The sequence below is a fragment of the Chrysemys picta genome, chromosome 6, assembly GCF_011386835.1.
Source record: "Chrysemys picta bellii isolate R12L10 chromosome 6, ASM1138683v2, whole genome shotgun sequence".
NCBI classification, from domain to species: domain Eukaryota; kingdom Metazoa; phylum Chordata; order Testudines; family Emydidae; genus Chrysemys; species Chrysemys picta.
The window spans coordinates 882,916-904,523 of record NC_088796.1 but is presented as its reverse complement, the minus strand read 5'-3'; the positions used below and the strand labels follow the sequence as shown (position 1 = coordinate 904,523).

The 21,608-nt window shown below is 54.0% G+C and overlaps 1 protein-coding gene and 1 long non-coding RNA gene across 4 annotated transcripts in view; one reads left to right on the top strand and one right to left on the bottom strand.

The window, feature by feature from the left end:
* Positions 1-2,459: 2,459 nt before the first annotated feature.
* Positions 2,460-21,608, bottom strand: part of TLN1 (talin 1) — a 143,678-nt gene continuing 124,529 nt past the window's right edge. For all 3 annotated transcript variants that reach the window (XM_065598567.1, XM_065598569.1, XM_065598568.1), the window contains 8 exons: positions 21,009-21,116; positions 16,703-16,808; positions 13,416-13,540; positions 12,880-13,005; positions 6,944-7,006; positions 6,249-6,431; positions 4,808-4,936; positions 2,460-3,642 (listed from right to left, as the gene is read on the bottom strand). In XM_065598567.1, the coding sequence (XP_065454639.1) occupies positions 3,511-3,642; positions 4,808-4,936; positions 6,249-6,431; positions 6,944-7,006; positions 12,880-13,005; positions 13,416-13,540; positions 16,703-16,808; positions 21,009-21,116 (972 nt within the window). In that variant the 3' untranslated portion in view covers positions 2,460-3,510. The remainder of the gene's footprint in view (positions 3,643-4,807; positions 4,937-6,248; positions 6,432-6,943; positions 7,007-12,879; positions 13,006-13,415; positions 13,541-16,702; positions 16,809-21,008; positions 21,117-21,608) is intronic.
* Positions 17,189-19,825, top strand: LOC135984164 (uncharacterized). Its single transcript, XR_010602063.1, has 3 exons — positions 17,189-17,248; positions 19,200-19,304; positions 19,689-19,825. It is a non-coding gene; the product is annotated as an uncharacterized LOC135984164 (long non-coding RNA).

The following is a 21,608-nucleotide window of genomic DNA, read 5'->3' as shown; positions in this document are numbered from 1 at the left end:
ACGCTAGGAAACTGGGTAGCGACAAAGAAGGGCCCAGTGAGGCTACGACCCATGGCAGCCTGTGCGTGAGCCTCCAGCCCGGGCAGACAGACTAACCGGGCTCAAGCCAGCGTGCAAAAATAGCTACGTGGGCGTTGCAGCGCCAGCGAAGGCTCAGGCTCAGGCTCGCCACCAATGACCACCTGCTAGTGCAAGCTGCTCTACCCGGGTTGGGTCCCAGCGGCAGGGCAGCTCCCTGGGGTGTCACCCCCCCAACAGAGCATACCACGTCCCCACGGTCTGGCCATGCAGCCGGATGCTCCTGCCCTAGGCACTGGGCACACGGCCAGCTCAGAGGGTGACTCCCCAGGTCGGCGGTACCACCTGGTGGCCAGGCCTGGTGTCCTAGGCTGGGCAGGACGCCCAGTCAGGATCCAGGCCCCTCACTGCAGGGTCCGGCTGCACTTGGGCCTGCGCCCTCCAGCAGCAAGTCCAGCCCCGCTCCTGCCCAGCCGGAGGGGGTGGGAGGGCAGGAGTGCAAACCCCCAGTAGGTGTGTGCACGGAGCTGCCGGGGGCTCCGGTTCAGCTCAGCAGGTAGAGCAGGGCCATGGAGTGCATGGGGGAGGCGCTGCAGTGAAGGGGGAGCACCTGGGAGACGCAGGTACAGGGAGCAGCCCCTAGGGGAATGGCTGTGGGGTTTGGGGTCTGGCGAGTACCCAGCTGAGCAGCTGATGGGACAGGTGCTGGAGGGGAGGGGGCAAGTTCCAGGTGAGCACAGGGGCAGTTTAGGGCCAGGATTCTGGGAGCTGTCTGTGAGACTTAGTGGGACGGGTATGGGGTGATGCTGGAGAAGGACCCACATGTTCAAATGTGACTTGGGTCAGGCCCTGCCTTGGACCAAGGGCGGGTCCCTGCCTAGAGCAGGCTGCAGCGCTGGGACTGCACCCGTGTGGGGAAGTGGGGGGGGGGCAAGGCAGGGATGTGGGAGCCCAGTGTCTGCTCCTTGCTATTCCTTTGAGTGGGGTGCTGCCTGGGAGCTCAGGGGGGAAAGAGGGAGGGCAAAGGTGGCAGCCCTGCCCTGGGATCTGGGCACTTTGGCCTCGCCCCTCTCCCCGCACAGTCTGAAGGGAGATGGGGAAGGCCCCAGCTGGTGCAGGCTTGGAACCCACAGGCCAAGCTCAGCCCAGCCCCTGGGAGAAGAATGAATATTAGGCTGGTGGCAGGAGAACCTCCCAAGCAGCAGGACCTCGCAGTGGGGGGCCCCCATACCCTGTTTCCCCGAAAATAAGACAGTGTCTTATATTAATTTTTGCTCCCAAAGATGCGCTAGGTCTTATTTTCAGGGGATGTCTTATTTTTCAGAAATGAAAAATGCCTTATTATCGGTGGATGCCTTATTATCGGGGAGGTCTTATTATCGGGGGGATGCCTTATATTACAACGAGAGGCAAAACTGTAAGTAGGCCTTATTTTCGGAGGATGTCTTATTTTCGGGGAAACAGGGTAGCAGTGATGGGCCAATGCCCAACAAGCAGGCAGGCTGCTCCGAGGGGCTGGTGCTGAGAGCAGAGTCTGCTGCCTTCCCCTGCTTCCTTGGCTGAGAGCAGCCGGCCGGGGGCTTCAGGGGCAGCACGGGCCCAGCTGTGTGACAGGGAGTGAAATTCAGGCCCTGCTCTGCGAAAACCGAACAGCTGCTGCTGGTTCCGGTGGGCTCGAGCCCCAGCTGCCTGGGCGAGGGGGCAGGTGTTCCCGCTGCTGCAGCCACCTGCTCACTTTCCCAGGAAAGCTGTGTCATGGGGCTGCTCGTGGGACCAGCCCACGCCTGCTGCCCTGCTCTAACCCTTAGGCCAGGCCCATTCCCTGGGGCTGGCGCTGCCCAGCAGTGATGCCACTCCGCAGTCACTGCCCAGGAGGCCTCGCCCTCCCCCTCCCCCTCCCCCCAAAGCCTGCTGGTCCCCCTCAGCCTGCTTCCCAGGGAGCTCCCTGCTCTGGAGGACTTACTCCTGCCCAGCTCCCCGGGGCACTGCCCACTCCTAGCTGCAGCGCCCCAGTTCAGTGACATCTGCCCATCACCTTTTGCCTTCCACCCTTCACGTCTAGACAGCGCCAAACTCTGCCCGGCTCCCTCCCTTTTCCAGTCTTGGCAGATTATCAACGGTGTCCTGCCTCTGCCGGCCCCTGCTTCCCCAGGCCGGGCAGGCCTGGGCCCACTGAGCTTTTCAGAGGGGAAGGTTTATAATGGGGTAGGTTGAGCACCAAAGGGTCTGAAAACTCTGCCACCTCCATGCTTTGGGTCTAAAAGCAGTGGGGAAGGAGGGGGCTCCAGCAGAGAGGAGGGTCTGGGAGAGGCCCCTGGGATCTCACACACATGGAGGGAGCAGCTGCCCCGAGCCAGCCCCCCCAGCAGGCCACTGGGGTCTCTCCCAGCAGCCTGGGGAGAGCGGACACAGCTGAGTGTGGCCACTAATGCAGACCAAAGAAGCAGGAAAGCCGGTTTTATTGATGAAGAATCCTTTGCAAGGAGCCGTCCCGTTCCCCACCCCGGGAGTGGCAGGGCAGCCGCTTTCCCTTCACGTTTAACAGTGGAAGCTCAGAGTATCAAAATAAGAGGTGAGAAGCCTCAGCGAGTGCAGGGGGGGTTCAGGATCCCAGAGCGGAGGAGGGGTGGGGGATGTAGGGCTCCAGGGCCCAGGGCAGGAGATGCCGGGGAAGGGGGGTTAGTGGCTGGGGGAGCAGGCGAGTTCAATACTTCAGAAATTCAACACTACAAAAATACTGGAGCTCTCGGACGCACGACGCAGGCACTTGGGAACGAGGAGCAGCAGGGGGCGCTGGCTGGGGGCTGCTCCAGGGGCAGGCAGGTCCCTGCAGGTAGGAGGCACAATGGGGCAGGGGGGTAAACCTAGAGATTAACCCCTCGCACCCTGGAGCAGAGGCACTGGGCGACAGGGAAGGCGCAGCCAGCAATAAGGCATCAGAGGTGAGGGTGGGTTGGTGCAAGAGTCACCAGGGAAGCAGTTTCTGTCCCCCCCATTGCACGACTGGCCCCGGGGCAGAGCCGGGTGAGAACCCGCCTCCAAGCTCGACGCCCAGAGACGTGGAACCCACAAAGGCACAAAGGAAAACGCCTGAAAGGTGTGTGGGGGGAGGGGGAGCTTGGGGGGTGGGGCAGCCCCAGGTCCATGGGGCTTGAGGCAGCTGCATAGGTGAGCCCCAGCCCAGGCCTGCAGAGCTCCAGCCTCCTCGTACCCCGCGGAGCACCCGGCGCTGTGGCCGTGCCCAAGCAGAGTGGAGAAGCGTGTGCCCGTGGCGCGCTGGCTGCGCGGTGAAGCAGAGAGTTGCTGGTGCAGCACCCGCTGGGGGCAGCGGTGGGCAGTGTCAGGTTAGTCCCCAGTGCGCTGGGCAGCAGGCGAGTCTGGGTGATCCAGACAATCCCTGCTCAGGGCAGGCCTGTCTTAAATAGGCGGCGGCGGCAGCAGTCTCTGTGGTGAGATGGGGGGGGGCAGGCTCAGCTCATGGCCACGCTCCCCTCAGTTCTGCCCCTCGTCCCGCAGCTCCGAGGGCAGGAACTTGTACTGCTGCTGCCGGATCATAGCCAGCTTCTTCCGGGCCTCCTCCAGCTCCCGCTCCTTCCGCAGCATCTCCTCCTGCGCTGCAATGATCTGCCAGGGAGAGACTCTGGTGAGAGCCCGCCCTGCCCATGGGTCCTGGGGCCCCGCGAGCGCCGGCTGCCGGGTCCTGGGGCCCCGCGAGCGCCGGCTGCCGGGTCCTGGGGCCCCGCGAGCGCCGGCTGCCGGGTCCTGGGGCCCCGCGAGCGCCGGCTGCCGGGTCCCGTGGGGCCCCGCGAGCGCCGGCTGCCGGGTCCCGTGGGGCCCCGCGAGCGCCAGCTGCCGGGTCCCGTGGGGCCCCGCGAGCGCCAGCTGCCGGGTCCCGCCCTCCCCCAGGTTACGGACAGCTGGCGTCAGCCACCCTAGAGAGGTGGGAATGTTGGCTCGCAGCGAACCAGCTCCAGCCGAGGGCAGCAGGCTGGATTCTTATTCCCTCATCCTGACCCTAGCATCAGATGCAGGGCTACGCAGTATTCCCAGGTTTACACTGAACCTCTGACTCCCCCACCTGTCCCTGTGCCCCATGGCCGGAGTCCCCCATGGGGACAAACATACACTCCATGTCTCGGGCATCCTGTAAGAGCTGAGAAGTGGGACTCTCCCCACAGAGCTGCCTTCAAGCCCAGAGTCTCTCCTCGCGGGCCCCGCAGAGCTGGGCCCTGTTATGTACCTACCACGACTATCCAGCTACACCAGTCCCTGCTAACACTCTGGCAGGGATATTAAACCTCATGCTCAGGGCTGGAGCCAGACTAACGGTTAGAGCCCAACAGGAGGTCTGATGTGGGGCAGATTATCCTACTGCAGGCGTCTTGCACCCGCCTCTGAAGTGTCTGGTGCTGCTGTTCCAGGCACGACAGGACCCCGGGCCACACCCTGTCTGGCACTTGGCAATTCCTATCCTGACATCCAATGCCATGTCTCACCCCAGCCCCATTCTCAGCACCCCCCGGGGGTGCAGGCAGCGTCTCACCGCAGCAGAGACGTTTCCAAGGGGGAAGGCAGAGGTTTGAGCAGCTCTTGGCCCGGAGGCTGCGAGGGAAGCACATTTTCTGGCTGTATCCACTTAACTAAGCAGCAGTGACACAGTTAAGGGATAAGGTAGAGTTGTCGTTAGGTTTCAGAGGCAACACGCCCTGGAAGGAAGGGGCATTTCCTCTGCTCAGGGCTGCTGTTTCAAGCTGCCTGCAGCCTCCAGGCGTGACCCCCTGCTCCTCACCTGTGCGATTCCCCCGACCATTTTCTCCTTCACCACCACCGTCTCATTCTCCTGGTCCTGGAAGGCGGCTGCTTTCTGGGCTGCCTTCACCAGATGGTCGGATGCCCTCTTCACGGCGTTGCCAGCAGCCTGGGCAGAGAGAAAGGGAACGTGGCGCAGACTCAGCAAGGGGCGCGGTTCTGTGACCTGCGAGGGGGCAGCCACTGCCCAGGATGGCAATAGCAGGGCTTACTGGGCTCCAGGGGGAAGGTTGGGGTAGGCTGGCAAGGGGCCACGACGGGGGCCAAGGGCTGGTGGGGGCTCCAGGCCCCAGTAAGGGGCAATAGGACCTGTGCTGGTGGCTGAGAGGACGGGGGCAGCTGGTGGGATGTAGTGACTGCAGGGGGTGGGGAGATGCGAGGCTGGGGACTCCCTGCAAGTGCAGGGTCAGGGCACAAGGCGGCGGCCTGGGCTGCAGCCGTGAAGGGGACTCTTCTCTTGTACCCGCACCCCCGAGCTGCGGGTCGTGCAGGTGTTGGGAGCTGCCGGGGATTCCTGTATGTGGCCAGCAGTGCAGAGGCAGCAGAAATGCTGCTCAGGGCCCAGGGAGGGACAGACCCAGAGCCCAAGCCAGGTAGAACTGGGCTCCCAGTGGGGGCAGGGCAGGACAGGACAAAGGCCTCTGTACCCTGGGAGCGGGCTGGGGTCACAGGGCTGCCAAGAAGGCCTCTGAGCCGGACGACAGGCACCCCGTGCCCCAGCGCTAGGGCCCCACTGCTCCTTAACGCCTCGAGCGCCAGAGCCAGGAGCTGCCTGTGAGCAAGCACCAGAGTCAGGGGTCTCACTCGCCCTCCCCAGGGGGCGTGCCAGAGCCTGTGTCCCCCCCCACACAGCTAACCTTTTCAGTGCCACAGCCTGAGGGTTTGCACCCTTCCCCTGAGTTAACCTCGCGTCCTGTGCTTGCTGGAGCAGATTTGCTCCCAAGTCACCCAGTCGTCATTAACCCTTAGGGTTCTAGACAGCGTGGGGTAAAGCAGGCATCACCCCAGCACTGGTAACCCTGGAGTCCGTGCTGTGGAGCAGGTGATCCGGCGCACAGTTGCTGGCAGCAGCCTTGGATTTGGTGCCCTGGGGGTGTTAATTCCCCCAGGATTAATCGTGCTTTATAAATACACGGGCAAGCCGGGTACAGTGCAGCAGGGCTGATATTTCACACCCCACTCCTGGGGGGGAGGCACAAGACCCTGACTGGGGGGGGGGGGGGGGGGGGGGGGGTAGCTCCACTCACCCCACACTCTGCGGTGGGAAGGGCCCTGCCAGCACCAGAACGCCAGCCCGGCTTGGGATGCCCCATCCTGTGCTGCGCATGCGCCCCAGCTCCGGAGCGCACCCCCTGCTGTCCCTAGGGGAGCCAGCCCCCCCCCCCCCCCCCCCCCGCCCCAAACCCGACCCAGGGACTCACCTGCAGTCGCTTCATGGCCTCAGAGTCCTGGTCAGCCTTCACCTTACAGGCCACCAGGAGCTGCGCTGTGGAGGCGGCCACCTGCTTGGCGGAGGAGATGAGTTTCTCCTCGCTGGCGTGGCCCTGCACTGCTGCGTTCGCAGCCTCACACAGATTGTTGGTGGCAGCAGCCACCATGCGGGCCTGGCAGGGAGAAGGAGATGGGGGTGAGTGGGGAGGGGCCTGGAAGGGCGAGATCCTAGGGGAGGGGGGGAGAGCAAGGAAGGGGTGGGGCATGTGGAAGGGTGAGGTCCTGCGGGGGGTGGGGATGGGGCACATGGAAGGGTGAAGTCCGTGGGGGAGGCGGGGCATGGGATGGGGCATGTGGGGGGCAAGGTCCTGGGGAGGCACGTGGAAGGGCGAGGCCCTGGGGGGGGAGGGGGGAGCGTGGAGGGGGCCAGGAGGGAAGGCGATGCCCAGGGTGGGGGGCAGATGGGAGGGAGGGAGAGGAGCCACCTCTGTGCCCTGCTGCAGCTGGTGTGAGGAAGGAAGGGGAGCGAGGGGCAGGATCTCACGGGAAGAGGCTCCCTACAGAGAGGGTGACGGCCCCCCCAGTCCCAGGGAGGGGGGACATCAAGCAGGGAGGAACCTTCCCCCCACTCCGGGGCAGGGCCTGGGCACAGTGACTCCGATACTAAAGGGCCTTTGATACTCACGGCTGAAATGAGCCCCTGGGACCACTGGCCGTCGTCCACTGCATTGGCGGGGATGGCACCCACCTGCGGGAGCAAGGACAGGGTGAGTGAGCCCGTGGTAATGGTGCGGGGCCCAGCGAGCGGCTGCAGGGAGCACGCAGCCCTTCTCTGTCCCTGGCCCCGGGACCCCACGGGCACGGCAGCCCTGGGCCTTGTCCTGTGCTCCAGAGCATACAGCACCCAGGGGGGGTACCTCTGCGGCAGGGCACCCCACAGCTACCTGCCCCCTACCACTGAAGGCAATGGGCCTGGACAGCGACTCAGAGCCAGACGCTCCAAGGCCAGATGGGACTATTGTGAACATCTTGTCTGATCTGGATACCACAGGCCCTAGGACCGGTCCGAGCCCCCTGCACGGCACGGGGCCCTAGGACCGGTCTGAGCCCCCTGCACGGCCCAGGACCGGTCCGAGCCCCCTGCACGGCCCAGGGCCCTTACCGGACTTCCTTGGATTAATTTCTGCTCCAAGGCCAGGGCTTGAACGAGAGCAGATTCTTTAGAAAAACACTCAACCTTGATTTCAAAAGTTTCCAGCAATGGAGAATCCACCACAGCTTGGGGTAAGTTGTTCCAGTGGTAACTACCCACACCGGCACCTTATTGCTGGCTTCAACTTCCATCCACTAAATCTTTTGTCTGCTAGACTGAAGAGCCCTCTGTGACACCCTGGCACTCCCTTATTCACCACTGTCAGGTAATTAGGATATGTTTTGCACAAACTATGCCTTGTGAGGTCTCATTCTAAAAGTCTTGATCTGCTAGACAGTAATATCTCACTGGATTGTATGTGCCATCATCGTATGTGAAGTTTGGCTATGTATGCGTTACTGAAACATGTTGTGCGGTTGAAAACACCCACAAGCAGCCTTTCAGGTATAATAGTAAAAAGGCCAAACAATGTTAATGGGGTTAATGGTGTAAAACTCTAATTAGGAAGGCCATAAAAGAATTTGAAGAACAGCTAGCCAAAGACTCAAAAAATAATAGCAAAATTTTTTTAAGTGAATCAGAAGCAGGAAGCCTGCTCAACAACCAGTGGGGCCACTGGACGATCGAGATGCTAAAGGAGCACTCAAGGACGATAAGGCCATTGCGGAGAAACTAAATGGATTCTTTGCATCAGTCTTCACAGCTGAGGATGTGAGGGACATTCCCAAACCTGAGCCATTCTTTTTAGGTGAGAAATCTGAGGAACTGCCCCTGATTGAGGTGTCATTAGAGGAGATTTTGGAGCAAATTGATAAACTAAACAGTAATAAGTAGGGCTGCTGATTAATCGCAGTTAACTCACGCGATTAACTCAAAAAAATTAATTGCTATTAAAAAAATTAATCTTGATTAATCGTACTTTTAATCGCACTGTTAAACAATAGAATACCAATAGCAATTTATTAAATATTTTTGGATGTTTTTCTACATTTTCAAATATACTGATTTCAATTACAACACAGTATACAAAGTGTACAGTGTTCACTTTATATTATTTTTATTACAAATATTTGCACTGTAAAAATGATAAACAAGGAAATAGTATTTTTCAATTCACTTCATACAAGTACTGTAGTGCAATCTCTGTCGTGAAAGTGCAACTTACAAATGTAGATTTTTTTTGTTACATAACTGGACTCAAAAAAAACAAAACAAAGTAAAACTTCAGAGCCTACAAGTCCACTCAGTCCTACTTCTTGTTCAGCCAATCGCTAAGACAAATAAGTTTGTTTCCATTCACAGGAGATAATGCTGCCTGTTTCCTATTTATAACGTCGCCTGAAAGTGAGAACAGGCATTCACATGGCACTTTTGTAGCTGGTATTGCAAGGTATTTACATGCCAGATATGCTAAACCTTTGTATGCCCCTTCATGCTTCGGCCACCATTCCAGAGGACATGCTTCCATGCTGATGACGCTCTTTAAAAAAATAATGCATTAATTAAATTTGTGACTGAATTCCTTGGGGGAGAATTGTATTTCTCCTGCTCTGTTTAACCCATATTCTGCCATATATTTCATGTTATAGCAGTCTCGGATGATGACCCAGCACATGTTGTTCATTTTAAGAACACTTTCACTGCAGATCTGACAAAAGAAGGCACCAATGTGAGATTTCTAAAGATAGCTACAGCCCTCGACCCAAGGTTTAAGAATCTGAAGTGCCTTCCAAAAATCTAAGCGGGACGAGGTGTGGAGCATGCTTTCAGAAGTCTTAAAAGAGCAACACTCCAATGTGGAAACTATAGAACTGAACCACCAAAAAAAGAAAATCAACCTTCTGCTGGTGGCATCGGACTCAGATGATGAAAATGAACATGCATTGGTCCGCACTGCTCTGGATCATTATCGAGCAGAAACTATCATAGGCATAGATGCATGTCCTTTGGAATGGGGTTGAAGCATCAAGGGACATATGAATCCTTAGCACATCTGACACGTAAATATCTTGTGATGCTGGCTACAACAGTGCCATGAGAATGCCTGTTCTCACTTTCAGGTGACATTGTAAACAAGAAGCAGGCAGCATTATCTCCTGCAAATGAGAACAAACTTGTCTGAGTGATTGGCTGAATGAGAAGTAGGACTGAGTGGATTTGTAGGCGCTGAAGTTTTACATTGTTTTATTTTGAATGCAGTTATTTTTGTACATAATTCTACATTTGTAAGTTTAACTTTCATGATAAAGAGATTGCAGCACATTATTTGTATTAGGTAAATTGAAAAATACTATATCTTCTGTTTTTTACTGTGCAAATATTTGTAATAAAAAATAATATTAAGTGAGCACTGTACCCTTTGTATTCTGTGTGGTAATTGAAATCAATATATTTGAAAATGTAGAAAACATCCAAAAATATATAATTAAATGGTATTCTGTTATTCTTTGACAGTGCAATTAATCATGCAATTAATTGCAATTAATTTTTGAATCACATGATTAATCGCGATTACTTTTTTTAATCGCTTGACAGCCCTAGTAATAAGTCACCAGGACCAGGTGGTATCACCCAAGAGTTCTGAAGGAACTCAGATGTGAAACCAAGAACTACTAAGTTAGTTTGTAACCTAACACTTAAATCAGCTTCTGTACCAGATGACTGGAGGATAGCTAATGTGACGCCAATTTTTAAAAAGGGCTCCAGAGGTGATCCTGGCAATTACAGGCTGGAAAGCCTGATCTCCGTACCAAGGAAACTGGTTGAAACCATAGTAAAGAACAGAATTGTCGGACACATAGATGAGCATAATTTGTTGGGGAAGAATCAACATAGTTTTTGTAAAGGGAAATCATGCCTCACCGATCTACTAGAATTCTTTGAGGAAGTCAACAAGCATGTGGACAAGGGGGATCCAGTGGATACAGTGTACTTAGATTTTCAGAAAGCCTTTGACAAGGTCCCTCACCAAAGGCTCTTAAGCAAAGTAAGCTGTCATGGGATAAGAGGGAAGGTCCTCTCATGGACTGGTAACTGGTTAAAAGATAGGAAACAAAGGGTAGCAATAAACGGTCAGTTTTCAGAAAGGAGAGAGGTAAATAGTGGTGTACCCTGAGGGGTCTATATTGGGACCAGTCCTATTCAACATATTCATAAATGATCTGGAAAAAGTAGTTAACAGTGAGGTGGCAAAATCTACAGATGATACAAAACTATTCAAGTCCCAGGTAGACTGCGATGGGCTACAAAAGGATCTCTCAAAACTGGGTGACTGGGTAACAAAATGGCAGATGACATTCAATGTTGATAAATGCAAAGCAATGCACATTGGAAAACATAATCCCAACTATTCATATAAAATGATGGGGTCTAAATTAGCTGTTACCTCTCAAGAAAAAGATCTTGGAGTCATTGTGGATAGTTCTCTGAAGACATCCACTCAATGTGCAGCGGCCGGCAAAAAAGCGAACAGAATGTTGGGAATCATTAATAAAGGGATAGATAATAAGACAGAAAATATCATATTGCCTCTATATAAATCCATGGTACGCCAACATCTTGAATACTGCATGCAGATGTGGTCACCCCATCTCAAAAAAAAAGGTATATTGGAACTGGAAAAGGTTCAGAAAAGGGCAACAAAAATGATTAGGGGTGTGGAACGGCTTCCATATGAGGAGAGATAAATAAGATTGGGACTTTTCAGCTTGGAAAAGAGACGAAAAAGGGGGGGGATATGATTGAGGTCTATAAAATCATGACTGGTGTAGAGAAAGTAAATAAGGAAGTATTATTTACTCTTCCTCATAACACAAGAACCAAGGGTCACCACATGAAATTAATAGGCAGCAGGTTTAAAACAAACAAAAGTATTTCTTCATAACACACAGTCAACCTGTGGAACTCCTTGCCAGAGGATGCTGTGAAGGTCTAGACTAAAACAGGGTTCAAAAAAGAACTAGATAAGTTCATGGAGGATAAGTCCATCAATGGCTATTAGCCAGGATGGGAAGGAATGGTGTCCCTAGCCTCTGTTTGCCAGAAGCTGGGAATCAGTGACCGGGGATGGATCTTGATAAACTTGATGATTACCTGTTCTGTTCATTTCCTCTGGGGCACCTGGCACCGTCCACTGTCAGAAGGCAGAATACTGGGCTAGATGGACCTTTGGTCTGGCCCAGTATGACCATTTAGATGTTCTTATTGAGGAAATACACACTCACAAGGATCACTCCAGGAACTGCATACAACAGAAACCTCTCAGAGACAGCACTACACAATGGGAACTGTCGACCCAGGTCACAGCGGAAGATCTTTCCAGCAAGTTGGAAAAAGATATAAAAGGAGGGAATGACATCATGACGGGACCTCCCCCCACACCCCAGAAGAGAACACCTGGAAACACCCAGGGAACAAAGACTGAACTGGGGGAGGTGCTGGTCCCAGGCAGGAAAGAAGGAAGCCTGTTGATGTAGAAAACCTTGGTGGACTGTTTATGCTATGTAACAGGATTTGAATTAAGCAGTGTCTCACCCTATCTAGTATATTAGGCTTAGATTGTGGTTTTATTTTATTTCTTATGGTAATCTACTTTGATCTGTTTGATCACTTCAAAGCTCTCTTTCTGTAGCTAATAAATCTCTTTTATATTTTACCTAAAACACTGTGTGTTGTTTGAAGTGCAAAAGGGATAAATCTCAGCTCACGAAGAAGAGCTAGTGCACATCCACTTTCTTTTGTAGAAGTGGTGGACTGGGTAATAAATTCATACTGGTCGGGTTTTGACCAGAGCCAGACGGTACAGCTCTGGGGTCCTAGGCTGAAGAGCTGGGGGGTATTTTGGCTGTAGCCTCTCCATTGTGGGTTCATGAGTAGCTGGCTAGAGCCTGCATGAACACAGCTTGTGGATGTTGGTGAGAGTCCAAGCTTGGAGGGCTTTGCAGTTTGTCACAAGGTCACAGTGCAAGAGGGAACCCAGACTGGTAAGACAGAGGGCTCAGCTATACTCCAGTTCCAGGTGGCACCCTGGGAGGACCTGTCACACCCTCTATGATCAAATATTTGTTCTTCCTGGAGGTATTGACACTGTGGGTAAGTCACTGTAACCTTGTTGAGAGGCTAAACAGACAGCTCTCTGAGCAGGTCTTCTACTCCTCTGATCATTCGCGTGGCTCTTCTCTGAGCCCTCTGCAATTTATCAACATCCTTCTTGAACTGTGGGCACCAGAGCTGGGCACAGGATCAGTACTGGTCTCACCACTGCTGTGTGCAGAGGTAAAATTCTCTCCCTGCTGCCCTATTTGTATACCCAAGGATCGCACTAACCCTTCGTGCCCCAGCATTGTGCTGTGATTGTGCTTAGAGAGGATGTTTGTGCAATACCCAGAGCGGGGCTCAGAGCCTGGCCCGGCTCCTCCAGTAGCAAGTGCCACAGCTCTCATGGCCTCTCCCCTGCCCGGCGGTGTTACCTTTCCTTGAGCCACCAGCTCTCTCTGGGCCGCTGAGGCTGCCTTCACCAGGGCACTGGTTGCAGCAGCGATGGATTTCGCAGCCTCCAAGATTTGCTCCTCAAAGTTGAGACTCTCGTCCGCCTGCTGCAAATGGAGACAGAGGGTGTGAGCCCTGGTGGGAGAGGAGTGGAGCGCCGGGGACAGGTGGGAGGAGAGCTGTGCTGAGAAGTGGCAGAGAGCAGGCATGCGTGCAACATGGATGGATGGAGGGGAACCTGGGAGAAGGAACAGGCAGCACTGTGCCCCAGGGAGGGAGCCCTGTGGTGCCGGGCGAGGGGGGAGCAGGAGCGAGTGACACTGGAGAGCTCTCCCTGGGGAGGGGGTGAGCCCAGCTCTCCCCGCAGTGAAGGCCTTGGAGCCACAGAGGTTGATGGGGGAGCCCTCGGCCCGGTCAGGGCACAGCAGCCTCCAGAGGGCCTGGCAGGGCCTGGCGAGGCCCCAGGACCAGATCCTGGTCTGCCAAGCTGGGCGCAGGTGGGGGCAGGGCAGCCTACCTTGGGTTTGGCCCTCGGCTTCAGCTGCTCCAGTTTCTTGGCTGCAGCCTCAATGGCAGCTGCTGCTCCCAGCAGCTCATTCTCAGCAATGACGGTGGGATCCTCTGGGTCGACCCACTCGGTCCCTGTGGTGGGGAGAACCGAGACGTGGGCCTGAGACACCAGTCCCAAGAACACAAGCCAGATCGCACAACGCCAGGGTCTGGAGATAGGACCCCAGAATCCTGGCTCCCAGCCCCCCTGCTCTAACCCACTAGATCCCACTGCCCTCCCAGAGCTGGGGAGGGCATCACAGGAACAGAACAATGGCCAGACTGGGTCAGGCCAAAGGCCCATCTAGCCCAGTCTCCTGTCTGCCGACAGTGGCCAAGGCCAGGTGCTCCAGAGGGAATGAACAGAACAGGGAATCATCCGGTGATCATCCCCTGTCGTCCATTCCCGGCTTCTGGCAAACAGAGGTAGGGACACCATCCCTGCCCATCCTGGCTAATAGCCATTGATGGACCTGTCCTGCATGAACTTATCCAGTTCTTTATTGAACCCACTTATACTTTTGGCCTTCACAACATCCCCTGACAAAGAGTTCCAGAGGTTGATGGTGTGTTGTGTGAAGAGATACTTCCTTATGTTTGTTTTAAACCTATTGTCTATTAATTTCATTTGATGACCCCTAGTTCTTGTGGAGAGAGGAACACTTACTCAGTTGCTTTCAGTTAAGCTTGCAGTTTCTGGGTCTGTGTTTGTGGCTGACAAGCGTGTCTGGCACAACCAGGAAGGGCTCTGGAGTCCCGAGGTGGCAGAGAAGGCAGGGGCAGAAGTAGTCTTGGAACACTGTTGGCAGCCCCAAGGGGTTTCTGTGATCCAACCCGTCACACCCACAATTAACCTTTTGCCATTGTGAAAACTGACCATTTATTCCTACCCTTTGTTTCCTGTCTTTTAACCAGTTACTGATCCACGAGAGGCCCTTCCCTCTTACCCCATGACAGCTTACTTTGCTTAAGAGCTTTTGTCAAAGGCTTTCTGAAAGTCCAAACCACACTATCAACTGGATCCCCTTTGTCCATGTTTGTTTGACCCCCCTCAAAGAATTCTAATAGATTGGTGAGGCATGACTTCCCTTTACAAAAGTCAAGTGGACTCTTCCCCAACGTATTGTGTTAATCTATGTGCCTGATAAGTCTGTTCTTTACTGTAGTTTCAGCCAATTTGCCTGGTACTGAAGTCAGGCTTACCGGCCTATAATTGCCGGGATTGACTCTGGAGTCTTTTTTAAAAATTGGTGTCACATTAGCTATCTCCCAGTCATTTGGTACAGAGACTGATTGAAGTGATAGGTTACATACCACAGTTGTTAGTTCTGCAATTTCATATTTGAGTTCCTTCAGAACTCTTGGGTGATACCATCTGTCCTGGGGACCTTTTACTGTTTAATTTATCAATTGACAGTCTGTATCCCCATGTTTACCCTTTTTACAAAGCTATCATGGATTTTGTACAAAGTATGCCTTGTAAGATATCATTTGAAAACTCATAATTTGCTGATCATTATTGTCCTGGTAAAATATGAACGTCAACATTGTATGTAAAGTTATAAGGTTCTAGTGTTTAACATTATTGAGACATATTCCAAGTTTAGAAAAGCAGGCACAAAACAGTTCCTCAAAGACAAAGGGCAAACTGATGCTTCAGCCAGGTGTCAACAAAATCAAATGGACTATCACCTGGTTAAGTGGCCATTCCTTTGAGGAAAAAAGAGTGTGAGCAAGAAATTTAAATTGGCAAATAAGTTGCCATCTCCCCAGACTTTCTGTGCCCTGAACCCCAGCTGGAGATGATTCTCAAAGAAGAGAAAAAGATATAAAAATGGGGAACAGATACCCCAAATCATCTCTCCTGATCCCTCTAGTCATTGTATTGATAACACTTGAAGGACAAAGGAAGCACCATTGGACTGGGGGAGGGATTCTAACTGAAAGATTCTGCCACTAAAACTGCTGAAATGGGGTGAGAAAGACTTTTTGCTTTGAATTTACTTAGCTTGTTAAGTTAGGTGTTAATTACATTGTACCATTTATTTCTTTGTAACCAATCCTGACTTTTATGCCTCATCCCTTGTAATTACTAAAAATCTATCTTTCTGTAAAGTATCAGAGGGGGAGCCGTGTTTGTTGCTTTTTACAGATCCAGACTAAGAGTCCTGTGGCACCTTATAGACTAACAGATGTATTGAAGCATAAGCTTTCGTGGGTGAATATCCACTTCATCAGACGCAAGCTTATGCTCCAATACTTGTTAGTCTATAAGGTGCCACAGGACTCTTTGTTGCTTTCTGTAGTTAATAAACTCATTTTATTGTTTTATCTAAACCAGCGTGTTTGGATTGAAGTGTTTGGGAAACACCATTTGTGATAACAGGATGTGTGCACATCATTTTCTATTCATGAAATAAGACTTTCTATGAGCTCGTGTTGTCCAGAAGCAGAGAGCTGGGCAGTACAAGCTGCACATTTCTGGGGGAAAGTCTGGGACTGGGAGTTTGCTAGTGTTGCCCTGCAGAGTAATTCACGGGTGGCTGGCTATCGCACTCACACAGTAGAGCTGGGAGTGGTTTATGTGCTGGAGGCTGTGTGTGAACACACCAGCAGTGGTTGCTCTCACAGCGAAGCAGTGTAAAAGGCACCCAGGCTGGAGAATTGAAGAGACACAGCTATTCAATAGTCCAGATTGTACCTTGGGGATGTCATCCGACTCCTCATTCTGGGACAGTTCCTCAGATCTGTCACCTAAAAAGAATGGCTCAGGTGTGGGAATCTCCCTCCCACCCTCTGCAGTGACGACCAATACAGGGAATTCATTCAGCTTTTCCGCAACGGCCTTGTCTTCTGTGAGTGCTCCTTAGCACCTCGCTCGTCCAGTGGCCCCGCTGATGGTTTAGCAGCTTCCTGCTTCTGATGTATTGACATTTTTGTTTTGTTTTGCTGCTAGTCTTTGTGCTCTTAACTAGTTTTTCTTCAAACTCTTTCTTGGCCTGCCCTGTTGTACTTCTACACCTGACTTGCCGGAGTGATGCTCCTTTCTATTGTCCTCGCTAGGTTTGGACTCTCAGTTTTTAAAGGGCACCTTTTTGCCTCTAATCGCCTCTTTTACTCTGTCGTTTAGCCATGGTGGCCTTCTTCGGCTCCTCTTACTGACGCCCAGCTCCCTCCCAAGCCCTGGTTCAGAGTCCCAGCTGAGATCCTAGCCGCTGAGCAAAGACTGACCACAGCTCCGGAGCTGGACTTTACCTTTCATGGCTTCGGCAGCCTGGATGAGCTCGGTGACGGAGCCAGCCACCCGCTTGGAATAGCCAGCCAGCTGCTGCTTCAGCTCGTGACTTGGCTTCTGCAGAATCTGGGGAGGGAGAGGTCTGTGAGCAGAGGCAGGCGGTGTCCCCAGAGAGCCCCCCGGGGACATGGCTGGCAATATCTGGCATAACTCCATCCAGACCTTTCACAAACCTAGGGCTGTGCCAACTCCCACCCTCCCTACCCGCAGGATAATACCATTGGGAACAGGAACGGGCAGCCCAGGGGCCCATCTATCCCTGTCTCTGGTCTCTAACAGTGCCCAGGACCAGCTGCCACAAGAACCTCTCAGTGGCCATTCTGGAATGACAGGCCTGTAGGCAAGTTTCCCCTACTCCTGGCAGGTGGGGCTGGCTTGGGCACTGAGGTATCATGGCCATTGTTTTAACCCTTTCTACAGTGACTTTAGTTGGTCTCATTCTCCACAGAAAGCTGATCGTTTCCTGAACCCTGCTGAGCTGCTGGTCTCAGTGACACCTTGTGGCGGTGAGTTCCGCAGGTTAAGGTGATGCCCCCTTCCTCCACGGTGGAATTACCCAATCCAGAATCCCTTCCTCCGGGAGTCATTTCACCTCCCCGGCCCTGGGTTCCTGGAGCTGAGACCTTGTTCCCTCCCCCATCCCGGTCTGTCTGCATGCCAGGGAAGGCTGACGGTCCCATACCCGGAGGCACTGAGGTCTGGCCAGGCAGGTGCCGAGCTGCCACATTGCAGGAGATGCTAGGCTTCGGCACTGCAGCCAGGGCCCAGCTCTTCACATGCCCAGCCTGGCTCTGCAGCTGCTGGGCCAAACCGTGGGCAGACGCTGCACTGCGAAGGGCTGGGCGCTGGCCAGCCACACACCCGTGGTTAATGCACATGGCCAGGTGGCTCAGCAAGTGCTGTCACCAAGGGAGGGATCTCTGAGGGGCGACGTCCTGGAGAATAGGGCTCACAGAGCCCTGCAGTGACCCCCACGCAGACACTGGAGCATGTGCGCGTGCACACACACACACACACACACAGCATGTCCCTGCCCCCGGGTGACCCAGCGCACACATGTGCGCACACAGACCATGCCCCAGGCCCATGGCACCTGGAGCATGTGCACACGCATGCACACACAGCACCCTCCCAGACCCACGTCACAGGGAGTGCGTGCACACACAGCACACGCCTAGGCCTATGTCACTGGGAGCATGTGTGGACACACATAAATAGTGCGCACACATTGAGCACACCCCTACCCCTGTCACGCAGAATGTGTGCACATCAGTATGCATGTGCACAGAGAGCACACCCCTGGCACGTGCTCTCACATGCACCGGCAACACAGCCCTAGTCCCGGTCACCTAAAGCATGTGTTGTGTCCCACAGCCCGCCCCACTCCCACCCACCCCAGCTGTGGCACTCGGTGTGAGCCTACTGCCATTTGGGCACACGCACACACGTGGGCAGTGACCAAGGCTCATGCTGGGGCAGACACACGGGGTCACTCCAAGCACCACTGTACTCACCGGCTGAAAGGGTGGAAAGAACAGAATATAGAAAAGAAGAGAGTAAAGCAGTGAACAGCCTGCAGGGGCAGTGCCAGTCAAAGGTCCCGGGGGGCTCTGAACATGCATGTGGAGCCTGAGGGGCAAGGGCTGGGATTGCCAAGGGAGGAAGTTGTGTGTGCAGCGGAAGTCAGGGAGAGTTCTGTGTCACGGATGAGCCATTCGGACCATCTAGTCTGACTTTCTGCACCGTGAGCACCAGAGGGAACCCCCCCGGGATTCCTGCATCAAGCACACTTCCTGCTTGAGCTGCAGTGTGCCTTGGGTGGGGCGGGGGGGCGGCTTTGTGTGCAGCCTCGGCAGCTAAGGGATGGAGAATACACCACGGCCCTAGGACACTTGTTCCAGTAGCTCCTTATGCTCACTGCACCTTATTTCAAGTCTGAATGAGTCTAGATTCAGCTTCCAGTCACTGAAGGTGGTTCGCCTTCATTAGACTGAGGAACCCCTGGCTAACAACCATCTCCTCCCCAGGCAGGTAACTGGACAACGGTCAAGTCATCTCTCACGGAAACTAAACAGATTAGGCTTCTTCAGCCTCTCAGTCCAGGTTCCAGACCCACGCAGGGTTCCAAGAGGGTCTGAGAGTGACAAAGGCAGTAGCAGAGGCAGCAGCAGGTGTCCTGAAGACCCGGTTCCCCGTCCAGCCATAGGTCTTCACAACCTGACTCCCCATTGATAGATCTGAAGCGGTGGGAGTTGGCACTGAAAGCAAAGGACCCGCTTGCGGCCCAGTCAGCACAGAGCTGTGGCCCATGTAACATCCTCAGGGCCTCCAACGAGTGCAACTTACCAACTGATCCTGACTGCTCTGGATAAACGACCAGTCCCCAGCAGCATTTGCCAAGCCCCTATTTTGGGGCAGCTCCTATTTTACCAGTCCTGATTTTATATTTTCTTCCAGATCACTGATACAGGCATTGAATGGCACTGAGGCAAGAACAGATCCCGGCAGGACCCACTAGAAACTCCCTCACTGGATGACATTTCATGTTTCCTGAACTGATAGGTCAGTAGACCACTTCTTAAAGCAATTTCAGAGGGTGTAACAGGGTGCTTGGAGGATTGGGCGGCCTAGTGGTTGACGCGCCTGCCTTCCAGCCCCTTGCTTCCCTGGCCAAGGTGTCTCAGTCCTTAAAGGACCCGGGTGCTCCCTCTCCACTGGGTCCCAGCCCAGGGCCACGCGTGAAGCTGTCCCCAAACAGGGAGCTCCCAGCAGAGAGTCCACTGCCCTGGGCTACTCCCTACCGCTGCGGTCTCTCTAGTCCAAACCATTTTAGAGGCTTAACTCAAGTAGCGCTCCCCCATGGACCTTGGGAGTCCTGCCATGGCCTCAGGTTCCTCCGGGCAGAGGCCTGTAAGTTTGCCAGGTTCTCTTTTTCTTCCCCTCCAGGCCTGGTGTTGGCTGCAGCTACAGTGGGGCAGGCCTAGCTGGGCCCACAGGCTCGCCCGCTTTTTCTGTGCTCGTGGGAGGTTTCGCAGCTTCATCACACGTGGGCTACACTGATGGTGCATAGCGCTGGTTTTTAATCCGAACATTGTGTGGGCCTAAGTCCAGCACCTTGGAGAAGTCTCAGTGCGTTAACTTACAGTTACCTTTAGCATCCAAACTTGTGACCTCAAAAAACACAAGTCTGTCTGACCAGACCTATCTGCCATAAAACCATGTTGATTGGTGTTAATCATGCTATGGTCCTTCAGTTCTTTACTGACTGTAACCCGTATCAGCCGTCTCATGATTTTTGCCCAGGATCAATGTCAGCCTATGGTTACCTGGGTCATCCTATTTACTCTTCTTAAATCCTAGCACAACACTGTCTGTTTTCCAGTCCTTTAAAAAGCGACAGAGTCCGGTGGCACCTTATAGACTAACAGACGTATTGGAGCATGAGCTTTCGTGGGTGAATACCCACTTTGGTGCTTCCGAGATTTGAGAAACAACATTCATGGTTCAGAAAACTCCTCAGCCAATTCTTTAATACTCTTGGACACAAGTTATCTGTCCCTGATGATTTAGAAATGTTTAACTAGAGTAGCTGCTGCTTAACATCCTCTCTAACTATTGATGGAACAGAAACTATTTCATTGTTACTCTCATGTACGACTAGAACATCCTGCTTTTTCCCAAATACCGAACAGGAACAGCCACTGAATACTTCTGCCTTTTCTGCATCGTGATAGATTGTTATGAGACAAGGATGGTAAAATGACCTAGACCCCTGCTAGGATTCTGTTTGTTCCTGGTATTTTTTTTTTTTAAATATTTTTTTTTATTTCTACTGGACATAAGCTTTTCATGATACTGTTAGCTTCCTTTATCAATTGTCTGCCTTTCCTCACTGCTACCACGAGCTCTCCATGGGGATGATTCATAGATTCACAGAGTTTAAGGGTCCATTAGATCATCTAGCCTGGCCTACTGTATATCACAGACCAGAGAATTTCACCTAGGTACCCCGGCACTGAGCCCAGTGACTTGTGTTTGACTAAAGCATAACCTGTGGAGGGTGAGGACAGAGTTCTGGGTGTACGAGGAGAGAGCTCCACAGGAGGAGGGGTGGGGAGAGTCTAGGCGGGGATGGGGGGGGAAGGATCCCAGAAGAAGGTGCTACAGAGTGACCCCTGCATCCACGGGGCAGCGGAGCATCGTGTGCCTGGGCTCCCCTGGAATGCTGCCAGGAGATGGAAGCTGGGAGGGGGTGGGGTCACTCACCACCAGCACGTGCTCCAGCAGCTCCAGGTACCCGTTGGCACACTCCTTCCCGTAGCGCAGCGCCCGCAGCCGCACGTCCGCGTTCACCTCAGGGTGGTAGGCGGCCTCCTGAAAGCCGGAAAGAGTGAGCATTGCTGAGCCCTGCTCCACAGGCAGCACCGGCCACACAACCCTGCCCATCACCTAGGCCACTGCCATGGCACCCACACCTTCCAGTGCCTGAAGGACCCACTGCCCCCTAGTGCCCCCCCTGCAGCCTATCGCCCCCCTGCCCTGCCCTCCGGTGCCCCCCCTGCAGCCTATCGCCCCCCTGCCCTGCCCTCCGGTGCCCCCCCTGCAGCCTATCGCCCCCCTGCCCTGCCCTCCGGTGCCCCCCCTGCAGCCTATCGCCCCCCTGCCCTGCCCTCCGGTGCCCCCCCTGCAGCCTATCGCCCCCCTGCCCTGCCCTCCGGTGCCCCCCCTGCAGCCTATCGCCCCCCTGCCCTGCCCTCCGGTGCCCCCCCTGCAGCCTATCGCCCTCCTGCCCTGCCCTCCGGTGCCCCCCCTGCAGCCTATCGCCCTCCTGCCCTGCCCCCTCGGTACTTCCCTGCAGCCTATCGC